Source organism: Miscanthus floridulus, chromosome 5 (assembly GCF_019320115.1).
Source record: "Miscanthus floridulus cultivar M001 chromosome 5, ASM1932011v1, whole genome shotgun sequence".
NCBI classification, from domain to species: Eukaryota; Viridiplantae; Streptophyta; class Magnoliopsida; order Poales; family Poaceae; genus Miscanthus; species Miscanthus floridulus.
The window spans coordinates 51,566,567-51,580,951 of record NC_089584.1 but is presented as its reverse complement, the minus strand read 5'-3'; the positions used below and the strand labels follow the sequence as shown (position 1 = coordinate 51,580,951).

At 41.4% G+C, this 14,385-nt stretch overlaps 1 protein-coding gene across 1 annotated transcript; it reads left to right on the top strand.

Annotated features, from left to right (window-relative positions):
• The first annotated feature begins 10,386 nt into the window (after positions 1–10,386).
• LOC136449963 (ubiquitin-like-specific protease ESD4) lies at positions 10,387–14,350 on the top strand. The gene is made up of 9 exons (XM_066450200.1): positions 10,387–11,236; positions 11,983–12,059; positions 12,143–12,236; positions 12,337–12,435; positions 12,804–12,890; positions 12,974–13,093; positions 13,274–13,377; positions 13,559–13,631; positions 13,713–14,350. Exons 1-9 carry the CDS (start codon positions 10,451–10,453, stop codon positions 13,773–13,775), a joined length of 1,503 nt encoding a protein of 500 aa, XP_066306297.1. The 5' UTR covers positions 10,387–10,450; the 3' UTR covers positions 13,776–14,350.
• Positions 14,351–14,385: the final 35 nt, after the last annotated feature.

The following is a 14,385-nucleotide window of genomic DNA, read 5'->3' as shown; positions in this document are numbered from 1 at the left end:
ACAGTGAGTTAGCAAATAATAATACAAGTTTGGGTTTCAAAACCGATTAGTGAAAACAACATAGCTTTCAACTGATTACAATAATATAAGTTCCAAATACATTGCTAGCATACATGACATCCTCTGACAAAAGCATATAGGTAAGAACACTATATAGAGTCGCCGAGTCCACCGGCGGTTAGCCACTATCTTTAGCAGGCCGAGAACTTCACCTACAACATGGTGGGATAAACCCTGAGTACAAGAAGGTACTCAGCTAGACTTACCCATTATAAACCAAAAATAAAGTGACACCAAGGATAATACTCTAGTAGTGTCATGAGCTAACACTAACAAGCATACAAAGCAATGCAAAGTGAAGCAAACAACTTTAGGTACATGCTCAGATTCTGGGAAGCAGCACAACAGTCACTTGTTTCAACCATAACTAGAGTTACAAACATTTAATAAAGGTGATCTTAGACTTTTTGGAAAGATAATGAAATTATCTACAACTCTTTTATTTACACTCAGAGCTTATTCTAAATCTAACCAAGTCAAAATACACCAAGGAGCAGGTCTACACAAACAATGGATAAAAAAACTGATATGAACTTTAGAGATGCATAACTGGAGTTCTAGACATTAAGCAAACATGATTCTTAACTTTATGGAAAGATTATTAAGTTATCTATAACTTTCTTATTATCATCTTAACATGATTCTATAGCTAACAAGGTTAAACAACCCAATGAAGACATCTCTATCTAGATTTGGACAGAACCTTCTATTCCACTTTGAATAGCAATAACTAGAGTTCTAGACCACCAAAAGCAGTGATCTTAGGCATTTTATAAATATTAGGAAAATCATTACAACTCTCCTATTATCACCAATACATGATTCCATGTTTAAATAAGCCAAACAATACAATCATTCAGATCTGTTCAGAGCACATGCAAAAGCTGACAGCAAATTTATAAAATCTATAACTCCTAAACCAGCAGGCCTAAAATCATGAAATTTTAGGAAAAGTAAGATAAGGAAATTTTTTACAACTTTTGTATTCAACATATCTATATAAAATATCATTTGCATCACGAAAATATCACCACCACAAAAACTATACATGTAGCCATTCTCAGCACATAAGCAAAGTGGTGCTTCACTTGATTCTATAACAAGGTGACATAAAAGCACATCCAACACATAGCTCTAAGACATCGTGAGGAACCCATACAACCTCATCTCAAACCAACACATGACATTAGCATCACAAGAACCATGTATAAACATCTAATAAGAAAAGCACATGCTCCTTCAAAGTTTAATTAACATGCAACTAATAAAAAGGTGATGTTACAAACATTCTCATTTGGAGCCTAAGTTTTTATGAGAGATATATGATAACAAAACATGGCTACTGTACAAATTTTATGTGCTCAAGTTTTATAAATTCATTATTACATGCAAAACAAGTTTTAATTGCAAATAAGCATGTGAGAGCAAGACAAATCTAAACTTCCACATTTTCTGTAAACACATGAGCAAATTAGGTTTTTTAGGTTACCACCACACCATACAAAGGCAATGGAACAACATTTTCCATTTTTTACACCTTTATGATATTTATCAAGCATTTACAACTACTTATCAAGCACCTAGCAAGATAAATTAATAACTCAGTAATACATGCACCAAAAATCATGAAATTTTAACCAGAGCTCATGCATCAGATAGATATCCTACAATTAAAATTTCATGCTATTTGGGGTACTATAACTTCAGGTATGAGAATAACAAGCTAAAATTACCTATTTAACAATATTAAGTCAAAACATTATAAAATAGTACACAATTAGCATGTTTAATATTTTTATTAGCTAGAGAATGTCATCACAAGATTAACACAACTAGAATTACCATTTTTGGACTTCTATAACTCAAGATATGCATCTGTCCAACTTAAAAGCATTTTTAAAAGCACTTTACAAGGACAAAAAAAATAGTAGAAACTTTCTACTAACACATATTATATTATGACTCTACTGCATATGTCTACTGACAAGGATTCCAAAACATGTTCATTTTCTATTTTACTATTTTTCTACGATTTACTATGATTTTCCAAATTTTTAGCTAAATTAAAAGCAATAAAGGAGAAACACATAAAGGAGGCCCTGAACTTTCCTCAAATACCGATTCCAGCCAACAGGTCCTAATAAGCACTATTCATATGAGTCTAGGGTTCACAGTTAGGCCCTTCCCTTTCTTCTTATTTGAGTGTGAGGTCCCCGACGCGAGTTAGAGCAGAGGATGTCGACGGTGGCTCAATTTTCCGGCGAGGTGGTCGACCTCCGGCGGTGAGCAGCTGGGCCACAACAAGCCCTTGCCTGTGTGCACCCCCTTAGGCCTTCAGCTTGGCCCATGACAACCTATGGTGTCCTGGCCATGGTAACAGGCAGCAGCAGCAGCCAGCCGCTCGATGGTGAGGCCAATCGGCGATAGAGGCGACCGGTGAAGGGCCATGGAAGGCGCGACATGAGCTGGGGACTGCGGCGGCACCAAAGACTAGGCGGAGGAAGGCTAAAGGAGCAGCAGCGCTGGTGGTAGGAGCTTCGCTCAGTGGCGGCCATGGCGGCATCCGCGGTCATGAGCGTGCGCGAGAGCAGGGAGAGCGAGGCGAGTGAGTGAGGGAGGACTGAGTTGGGGCGAGCTCTCAACTTTGCTATATCATCGAGCATGGGCGAGGTGGTGGTCATGTGAGCAGCGAGGGCCCCACGCGGCATTGAGCCCTTGCGCACAGTCGGCCATGATGAGCTCCAGTTCGAAATCAGCTAAAGAGCTGACAATACCACCTCAAAAATACGACTGAAACTCCATATTCTCCCCTTCATATCTCTCAAACCGGTTAGTGATTTGTTCAACCAATTGCACTATGTGATAGAGCTACACGAGTACTACAACTTTGATTAAAAGAGTTAGGTCCAAATCAAAATTGTTTGTGAGATATTAATTCTCAAAGTGGGGTACTTGAAAACTGAAAATGGAAATTCAGATATTCAGTCAAAGTTCCACGAATTCAGCGAAACTAGCAGTTTTGGGAATTGATTTTGAAGGTCCAAATGTGCTCCAAACTTGATGAGACTTGTTTTGTTGTTAACTCCATGGATAGCACTTCAACTTATATCAAAGAAATTGAGTTACCATACAATTTTGCAAGAGAAAAATGTCACAAACTTGGTGCAAACCTGCTGTCAATTGAGGACTTAGAAATATTTTCAGCCTGACAAAACAGCAGCAGATTCAAACTTTGAACCTCTTTTTGACCTGCTTCTAGGTTGATTTAGGGCTTGGTCCAAAAACAAAGTTTGCTATGCACAACTTAGACTTCAACTTCTATTTAAGGTCAAACTTCATATCTGGTCCCAAAATCATTGTTTCACCTTGGTCAAAGAAGCATCACGATAAGGCTTAAATTAGAGTTTTAGGCCGATTGAGGCATTTTCTTGACATTTGCTCAACACGAACCCTTCATAACTTTTGTTCATGAGTTGAATTAGAACTGTTTGAGCAAGGTTTCAAGGTTTAGTCGACATCCCATGTTTCCATTTGCTTAATGAAGCAATTTAAGCAAAATGTAACTTATCATTTCATGTGACTTTTTGCTCCAAACTTCATGAAACTTTGCCAATGGTGGAGATAGATAGATGTTAAGGTGATGCTCATGAAAGAGCCATGTTTAACACTACTCAAGCATACATTTGAAAAGGGTCAACATGTAAGCAATGGTGTGTTGTCCAAATTTAAGTTGGACTCATTTTCATTTATTTGACTTCAACACCTTCATCACCATTTCAGAGATAAGGAACTAAAGCTCTTGATTACCTCTTGATCTATCATGTTTGAGCTCAAACCCACTGCCTAGCAAGTGGCTAACATCCAGGGTGATTACCTCTTGAAAAATGGGGCGACGCACCAGACAAGGGTGGCGGTGCCCCCCGGTGGTGCACCGTCGCACCTGGGGTGGTGTACACTGTCACTAGCAGTGCCAGCCCCAGCTCTAGCCCCTCTCGGCCATGTCCAGGTGGGCACCACCCTAGGGGTGGCGGTGCCACTAGACAAGGGGTGGTGGTGCCCCCAAGAACACCTCCCTCTTGGCCTCCTCTGCCGGTCACCGCCACAGGGGTGGTGGTGCACCGTCATAGGGGTGGCGGTGCCCTCAGGGCAGCAACACAAGCTCGGCTACGCCTCTTTTTCTTCACCTTTTTCACTATCTTTACAAATGTGCTAACACTCCAAGTGTTTCACGTGCAAGTGTGTTAGCATTTTCACAAATATTTTTCAAAGGTTAATCACTCAATTTACCACACCACTCGATCCTAACATGTATGCAAAGTTAGATCGCTCAAGTGGCACTAGATGACCGATATGCAAACAAGTTTGCTCCTCTTAATAGTACGGCCATCTATCCTAAACCCGGTCATGCACTTCTCTACACAACCTTTGACCGGTGAAATGAAATGCCCTAGGTTATACCTTTGCCTTGCGCATTCCACTTTATCTCCTTCGATGTCGATGCAACACATGCACCAACCAACCACCAAATGATATGATCCACTTCATATCTTCATGTGACCGTATTGGTTTATCGATCTTGACTTCACTTGCTCTTCACCATTGTCTCGGTCCATCGATGCCAAGTCATCACTCAACTTGCCCTTCACACTTGTAACCGGTCCATCGAGCCAAGTCTTGTCTTGATATTCTCCACCTTGATCACATGACTCCATGTCATGTCTCATAAGCAATGAGCTCCTTCATCACATGTGTGAGCCTTGCAACATATCCAAGCCATTTCACCTCCATGGCATAGGTTGCTCACACATGATGTACTTGTGGACTAATTACCTATGTATCTCACTCACACATATTAGTCCACCTAAGATTGTCACTCAATTACCAAAATCAAACAAGGACCTTTCAATTATCCCTTCCTATCATATTTTGATTACCCCCTAGCAAAGTTGTGTAATTATAAGGGTCTCTCTTTTATTATCATTCCTAGATATCACTTTCTCTTGGCATAAAATAAATAACGATACATTGGAATACTCCCGGGTGAAGTGCTACAATGGTATATTATGTGTGCTTGCAGAATTATCCAATAGACATAAGAGATACCAACACCGATGGATGGGAGGATTAGAGGGTCTTGTCCTATGCTCAATTTTGCCTGTGGAGATGGAGTCTTTAGCCGCTGAGGCATTAAATCTACTCTGATGCTATTTTGGACGTGTGATTATGCCAAGTGGCGATGTAATAGTTATGGGTTAACCTCTCTATTGTACTCTTCTAAGACAGGTATTCGCTATGTATGAACTGTGATATCAACTAGATTTTGATAATACGATGGCATGATCTCTTAGGACTATCACATTATGGTTTGTTCTGTGGATTTCCCTTTGAGAAAATCATGGATCGTTTCACATGGCATGGCCCGGGGATCGGCTAATCCCTGGTGGCCTTCTCTGGGGCCCATCTTGTGTGGGTTGGTCCACCTTATTCTTGTGATCTTGTCCCTACCTGTGGACCTCTAGTTTGGACCAAAACAGAGTGGAGTTGGCCTTTTGGTCTTTATATGAATGTCGACGATTTGTCGGATGTTTGGAAGTTGAAGTTTTTTGTCATATTCCATGTGTTTTTCATGAGAAGTAACATGTAAACAAAATTCTCCAAGTACATGTGGAAATATGTTATTTGAAACCAAATATGCATGTTAGTGAAGCTAGTCCTTTATTTATGAGGTAATTGACGGTCAAATTTGGCATTTGGTGACCGACAACACCCTACTTTCTTTGCTAAGTGCATAATTTGACTAAATGTTAAGTAATGCATTTATGTTACAATATGACTTAGGAAGGGTTGAGGCAATGAGTTACCCCCTTATGTACCGACGTTTCGCATGGGCGGTGGTCTTTGTCTTTGGTGGGGTTAATGTGTACCCCTCTATAGTGTTTGAATTATATGCATGTTCTATGCTTCTAGATATGGGTTAGTGATGAGAACATGACTCACGAAAGATCAAGCTCCACTTTGCTAATCGCTTAATCATATCAACCATGCTAGACTTGCTTAGTTGATAAGATCATTTTACTTTGTGTACAATTGCTTTTATGCAAACCCAACCGCATTCCTTTCTATAGGCTTAAATTGCATAGTCCTTGTTATTATATGGGTAAGTCTTATTGCATACAATTGTATACTAACTCGCCTGTTGTTTAAGCTTTTGTAGGGCACGACAACATGTTTTTTGTTTGGTTTGGGGATAACAAAGGTGGGATCGGCCACATGGCATATGGGATTCGGGACTGAGCTTGCTCGCATAGCATGGATAGAGGTGGAGCTTTCTCGTGTGGCATGGACGGTGGCGGAGCTCGCCCACCTGCATCCACGGTCAAGTGAATGAATGCTTGTCCCAGGTGGGATGACTTTGTCCCTAAAAAAGAGGGACGGGAGTCACGTAATCTTGGATGCATATTCCCAAGTGGGTCGTCCCTGACTTTGTCTATCCTAGAACCAAACACCATCTCTAAGTGGGATATCTTACCTGGGATGTCCCTATCCCTCAAACCAAACACTTACCTAAGTGTGCAAAACAAACTTGTTGTAAACTTAACTAACTCTTTTATGTTGTAATATGAACTTGATGCGAGTTTTGATGTGTATCTCCGCTATAATGGACCTAGATGAAGGTCGGACATTAGTACACTATATGGATAGTGTACCTAGATGGCCGATCAAGTTGGTTTATCTTACTAATGGTAGTCAATGGAAGACTATCTAGTTAGGTTGCCGCCTCGAGAGGGAGGCGATTGTGACAAAAAAATGAAATCGAAAGTGTTTAGAGGTTTTTTTGGACCGTTTCCGAGCGTTTTCATCCCTACTTGGCTTGCTTGCTAGTTAGGAATAGTGCTTATAAGGGCCATCTTATTATCTAACTAGTTTGCCAAGTGTTGTGCCTTTGAAGGAAATATTAATAGGCTATTCAACCCCCTCCCCCCTCTAGCCATCAACAGGCCCTTTCACCTTTCTTGCCATTCACCATCTTGCCATACAAAGACGTGAGCGTCTCCAACATGCTTTCCATTGTATCCGCCATGACATTCATGTTGCTTGAGCTCCCTTGTGAACTAAATCATTTTTTCCTTTGTTGTATGGTGAAGTATGATTACAGAAAAAGCACTCAGGCTTGATGACTATCTGATTCTCTGAACCGCATAGGGCTTGAGGGCTACTGTTGACTACTAACCTATTCACTTGGCTAATAAGCCATGGCTGAAAGTACTGTTTACTGATTTGTTGTGAGAGAAAAATATTGTTCGTTGGCTGAAAAAGTACGGCTTATAAACTAAGCAAACATGGCGTACATGGGTACTCCGTACTTTCATACATCCAATCGAAAGGTGATGACCCAATTAACTATGCAAGAGGCCCAACTAGACGGGAATATCTCATATGCTTGGCAGACATGGCATCGGCAAGATATACATGAAAACCGACTTCACTGTTGTAACTGACTAGAACTTACCTATAAACTAATGACTCTATCTGTTGTAACCGACATATCCCAGACTATATAAGGAGGCGCAGCAGTTGTGAATTCCTATTCGCAGCTAACCATAGTGCATGGTGCACATGTAATAGAGTTCCTCATCTACACAAATGTATGGTACCTCGAGCCAGTATAATTTTGCGGCTGCTAGCTCATGGTACATCAACTACTAGTTGGATGAAAACAAACGACAACCCACAACTCTATATCCACAAATTTCTAGAGATAGGAATGGCTAATTCCAAGAAATTTGAGTCATGCTAAACAGAGTCTTAGGACACATACAACTTATGACTCAAAGAGGAGCTAAGAACACTTTCTAACTGTTAGCTTTCGATCTAACCATTGCAAGGGGAGAAAGACAGGAAAGTTAGGATCAAAGCAAACCTCGAGACTTGAAGTTAGAAGAATAAAAATAATAAATTTACTTCGCGATAGAACATTGGAACCTTTGCCACGAGAGCATGTTCCTCCAATCTGCAAGCCCATTTAAAACTTTTTGCAATGGATCCCACATACTAGGGCCTTGTTCGTTTCCTCCTCCTAAACTTTAGTTCGTATCATATCGGATGTTTGATACATGCATGGAGTATTAAATATAGACTAAAAAAATAACAAATTACACAGATTACGACTAATTTACGAGATGAATTTTTAAGCCTAATTAGTCCATGATTTGACAATGTGGTGATACAGTAACACATGTGCTAGTGATAGATTAATTAGGCTTAATAAATTTATCTCGTGAATTACTGAGGACTTATGTAATTTATTTTATTATTACTATCCGAACAATCCCATATAACACCCCTATGTGATACCCCTAAACTTTAGCCTCTGAATTTAAAGAAGGCCTATATCACAATCCATGTGAGGATAAGGATTCCACCGTTAACCAGAAACTCAATATTTAGTTTTCTTTTGGTACTCCCTCCGTCTGTCCCGCACTTGTTGAGGAGTAAAACTTTTTCAAATTTGATTAACCATATAAAAAATAGTCAACATTTATATCTCCAAAGAATCTTATTATGAAAATATATTTCATGTCAATCTAATGATTCTTATTATTCGTCATAATCACTGATACTTTTTTATGTAATATTTGGTCAAATTTTAAAAGATTTGACTCCTCATAAATTAATATATGTATTTATTTGGGACCGAGATAGTACGTTTAATCTTTATGTTTGGAACGATTTTTTTGACAAACAGATGTGTAGTCTAAATTTTAACAAACATGCCCGAGACCCCGGGCGCCAGTTGGGCAGCTCTTCGTAGAAATCCTCCCAGCCAAGAACGGATCCACATCCATCACAAGACCCATTCGTTCTTTGGATAGCGCTATAGGCAAATGGTTCAATACCTATTGGTTTTCTCCAACAACAAGATCCAAAAGACAACCCTTTCTGTAAATGGATCTTAAAGAGAGATGATACTCAGATTTGAGTTATGCCTCTCCTGACACCTAAAATGGGTCTTCCATATAGATACTATGTTAGAGGCTATAAGCAGTGCCGGCCCTAGAGGTAGGGCACGAGGTGCGATGGCCGAAGGCCCAAGCGGAGGAGAGGCCCAAGTCCACAAACCCCTAGGTCCTAAATCTATTAGGTATTAGCAAACTAATGAGAAGAGAGACATAAAACTGCCCAAGCAGCCTAAAAAAGACAATATTGGTATTTTTTTTCTAGTTTCCTTTCCCCACGGCCCTCGGGTAGAGAGGAGACGAGGAATCACGCTGCACACAGCACACTCTGATCGTGAGTTCGCGACGTACGCCTTACACACGCGGAGCTGGCGAGTCATGCCGCCACGAAGAGCTTGACTACCGGAGACACGGACACGGCGCACGACGACCAGGTAGGGCACTACGACGACGACATCTTGATTGATCAGTTGTTCAGGCCCAAGGTATTTTTTTTTATTTTTAATCTAAATTAATTATTTGTATAGTATTCCAGACTTCTAGTACTTTGCATCTATATAGTCATATTTTTCTTTTAATTTAGGTGTTAGAATTTTAGAATGTTACCTAAGAAACATTTATCATGGGTGAGAAAAGAAAACAAATATATTGCTTTTTTAATCTACATTGTTCCTCGATAATTATCATATATCTATAAATATATTGCTTAATCTACATTATTCCTCGATAATTATCAGACATGTTACATTAAAAATATGTTATTGAATTTGCTTTCGTTTTGCAAGTGAAATTAGCATCTATATATTATAAGATTTTATACATAATCAAGAGGGGCCGTTGCGACGAGATCACCAGAGGGGCCCTTAAAATTTTAGGACTGATAGGAGATCCATTTTATTTTTGATTCCGCAATGGGCTGTTGGAGACAGCATTACCTCTCGCTCCAATCTGACCGTTCGTTCATCCTAATCAGAACGTTCTCCTTCCCGCCCTAAACTGACACACTCATACACACACTGCCGCAAAGGCCTTGTTTAGTTCGCGAAATTTGGATTTTGGGTCTACTGTAGCACCTTCGTTTTTATTTGGCAAATAGTATCCAAACATTGACTAATTAGGCTTAAAACGTTCGTCTCGCAATTTCCCACCAAACTGTGCAATTAGTTTTTCTTTTCGTCTACATTTAATGCTCCATGCATGAGCCGCAAACAGTCGATGTGACAGGTACTGTAGCAACTTTTTGGAAATTGGGTAGCAACTAAACAAGGGCAAAGAAATGAACCAAAAAGGCAAAAATAAAAATAAAAAAAAAGGCGAGGAGGAAAATAAAATAAAATAAATCACATTCTTTCCTCTTTCCTCGAAAGACTGCCCGCTCGCCCTCCCTAGCTCGGCGCTCTCCACCGCCGCTAGGGTTTCCACTGCCGCCGGCGATGGGCGCCCTCACCGACAGCCGGAAGCGCCTCTCGGCGGACCACTGCCTCTCGGCCGACCACCGCCTCCCCTACCCCTCCTTCCCCCCGCCGTCCCTTACCCCTCCCTCCAAGCGGGCCAAGCTCGCCCCATTCCCTGAACTCGATCCCTCCACCTCCGCCGTCCCGCCTATCCGTCCCTCTCCCCAAATCATCCACTCCGCCGCCGCGGCATCCACCTCCTCCACGCCGGGCCCTTCCTCCTCTTGTATCACCACCGCTTCCACCCCGCTTCCGCACAGGCGCCGACTCCCTCCGCCGCCGCCATTCCAGCGCCCGATCCACGCCCCCCAGCGGAACCTCCGCGTCTTCCGGCTTGGGGGGGCCGCACGGACCCACGCCGCCGGCCACTCGTGGTTCTCCCCGTCATCACCCCCGCCTCGTTCTCTCGGACTCCAGCAGTTCATTGAGCTCGTCAACAGCGTCTCACACCCGGCGCCGCCCACTCCCGCCGCCACAACCGATGCTACGAGGCAGGCAGAGGCGGAGGCGGAGGCGGTGCCCCTCGAGGTAGTCGCCATCGAGGAGGATGAAGAGGAGACGAAGCAGCAGGACGAGGAGGAGGTGAGGGGGAGCGTGGTAGTGAGAAGGGTGCCACTATACAAGGAGCTGTACGAGGCGTCGCGATGGAAGCGGGATGCCAAGCTCAAGACGCTCGAGTTTGAGGTGCGGTTCGCCGAGGAGGGCCGTCTTGGCCTTGAGCGGCTTGCCGAGGCCCTCCCGCGAATTACGCCAAAGAAGAAGGAGGTATGGCTTTCCTGGATTCTTCTTTTTATCTTTCATATTGTTTTATGATGGGAGGACTGTGTGGAACAAGGTGATTGACTGAATTGAACTGAGCTTGAATGGAAAAACAAAATGTTCTGAATGTTGAACTGAACAGCCAGAACGCATGTGCTTCCTACTCTTGAGGACCTAGCATTTCAGATCATAATGGAGCACCAACCATAGGCAGTTAATGCTTGTGAATTTCTGAGAATGTGATTGTCTCCAGAACTAGTTCTTCAATCATGGTTGTTTTGTCCCCCTGAGAGACAATTTATCTTAAATATATGATAGTATTTCCATAGCCTCGTATAATTGTTTGTAAAAAATGTTTGCACTTGTTACTCGCGAGTTACTGAAAGATTAAAGGGACCTACTAAAGGATTTTCTGGTCGTTATGTTATGAGGAATTCAGAAGGGTGGGCCTGGTGCAAGCGGTAGAGTCTTACCGCCTGTGGCCGGAAGGTCCTGGGTTCGAGTCGCGGTCTCCTCGCATTGCACGGGCGAGGGTAAGGCTTGCCACTGACACCCTTCCCCATACCCCGAAGTCTGTTGGGATATAAGCCTATGATTTTTGCAATTCCCTTGAAAAATAGATGGATTAAAAGAAATTCATGTTGTTCCTGGAGACTGAATTGCACTTAATGGTACACCAAACCAGGCTATGTTTTTAGAATTGAACACACTCTTTTCATTAAGGTTATCGAGTATTAACATGTTCCTTTCAGGAGGTGCCTGAACCTTTTGTTCCTCTTACTGATGAGGATGAAGAAATGGTTCGTCGGGCTCTTCATGGCAAGAACAGGTTTGCTTCTTATCTTCTTTTGTCATGTGATAGTCGCACAGATGCTTACATAGCTAGTGGTATCTAAAAGGGTCCTTTTCCAGCCGTGAGAGGTTAGCAGTACATGAACCTTCAAATATTGTAATAACGAGGGAGATCCTGCAGTGCTTGAATAACCAGGAGTGGCTAAATGATGAGGTATTTTTCATTTTGTTGCTTCTGTAACTCTTTGCAGAGTTAAGCATTCAAAAATCAGTATAAAATTCTTGCTATTCTTTTCTTTTCCTACTACTTTCAGGTTATCAATTTGTATCTTGATCTGCTTAAAGAGAGGGAACTAAGAGAACCTCGCAAGTTCTTAAAATGTCATTTCTTCAACACCTTTTTCTACAAGAAGGTTTGTGTTGGGACTTGTTTTACCTTTTGGCGGGAAAATTCTTTTTTGTTTATTTTTCCTTGCTTCTAAACAACTAGCATTCTCATCAAATGCGCATCATATCAGTTTGAAAGATATGCATGCAGTTACTACCTGATGCATTGTTTCCTAGTATTTATATGATATCAACCCAAACAGCTCAGCTGATTCATACATGTGCATGCATACGAGCTGCCATTTAATGCCATTCTCATTTTTTTCTATTATTATTGTCATCTGTCTTGTTGCGTTCATTACCATATTTTGTTGCAATAGTGACATGCGTTGTATTTGATCACAATGTTGTGTTAATTATAACTCATAATTCATCTCTTGTTACTGTCTATCAGCTGATTTCCAGTGGGTATGATTATAAAGCTGTTAGAAGATGGACAACAAAAAGGAAGTTAGGGTACAGTCTAATTGACTGTGACAAGGTAAAACACTTTTGGATTCTCTTCAGGTTTAGATCTTACTAAGGTCTAACTTAGTATGCATTTGACCGAAACTTATGATCCAGATATTTGTTCCCATACACAAGGAAGTCCATTGGTGTTTAGCAGTCATCAACATAAGGGACAAAAAGTTTCAGTATCTGGACTCACTTGGTGGCATGGACATGAAGGTCTTGAGGAACTTGGTTAGTGTTATCTCTAGGTTCTATCAGTGTTGCTTCATTCTGCTCTCCCCATGTACAAGCGGAAAAGCCATATTGAATTTCACTCATTTTTCGTTTTCTATATATTCTTTTTTTTTTAAGAAAATCTCAACCGGGCCAGTTATTTGGTTATATATGTTTTTTTTTTCAAATGCTTACCAGGCCACGTATATTGTGGATGAGGTCAAAGACAAAAGTGGCCAACAGATGGATGCGCTCTCATGGAAACAGGAAGGTGTCAAAAACCTTCCTTTGCAGGAGAATGGGTACTTCTCGTCTTTGTTCCTTGCAAGCATAGTTGTACTTTTGTTTCTGCTTGTGCAGTTAATGAATTCCTTTAAAAAAAGTTTGCATGCAATTGCCAACCTGAGAACATTTAGTTTCTTACAGCCCTATTCCTACTTGTTCTTAAGTTTGCTTAACGTACTGAGTCCTGTTTCACCCTAGATGGGACTGCGGCATGTTCATGCTGAAATACATTGACTTCTACAGCAGAGATATGGACCTCATTTTCGGACAGGTAATACATTGTTTATCATTTTTCCCATAATGGATATGATGTATGTGCAAAAGTTGAAACAAAATTGGATGCATTTTGTAGAAGCAAATGCATTACTTCCGCAGGAGGACAGCAAAGGAAATACTGAGTTTGAGGGCTGAATAAACCTTGGAGGACATCATAGGTCATTTTGGCTAGGTTCAGATATTGGTTGGAATATGTACTTAACAAATGGGTGCAGCAGCTTAAAGGTATAGCACTGAGTGCAAGGATTTTGAAAGTTCTCCGGTTGCACAATGGCACCATGCGATGGTCAAGCAATAGGTTGAAGGGAATTGTGCATGAGCACAGCGGCACCTTTAAGTTTTGTCAGTGAGCCTTTGCGGGACATAAATGCGTGGAGTGAGCCTCAGAGATAGGTACGTATGGGTTAACTTGAAACTATATATATACCAGTGATCTTGAGCATCCTGTGAGCTGTGACCAAGTGAGCAATCACCGGGTTAGGCTGTATGACCGGCCTGGGTGTAGAGTTTTGTGTAATGCCTCAAATCCTTTTTGTTTTATTATGTTTTTATTTATTCTTTCAATAGTGCTACTTCCCTGAGCCTGTTATGAGTGCATCTGGAATGGCTCATCCGCTACCTGTAATTTTAGGCCTTCTTTGGCACAGCTCAAGCTCCTTGTATAGTGCACCGAGGAGCCAGAGCCAGTGAGAAGTGAAGGGCATGTTGGGCAGAGTTTTTTTTTCTGCTTAGAAGTTGATTCTCTATGA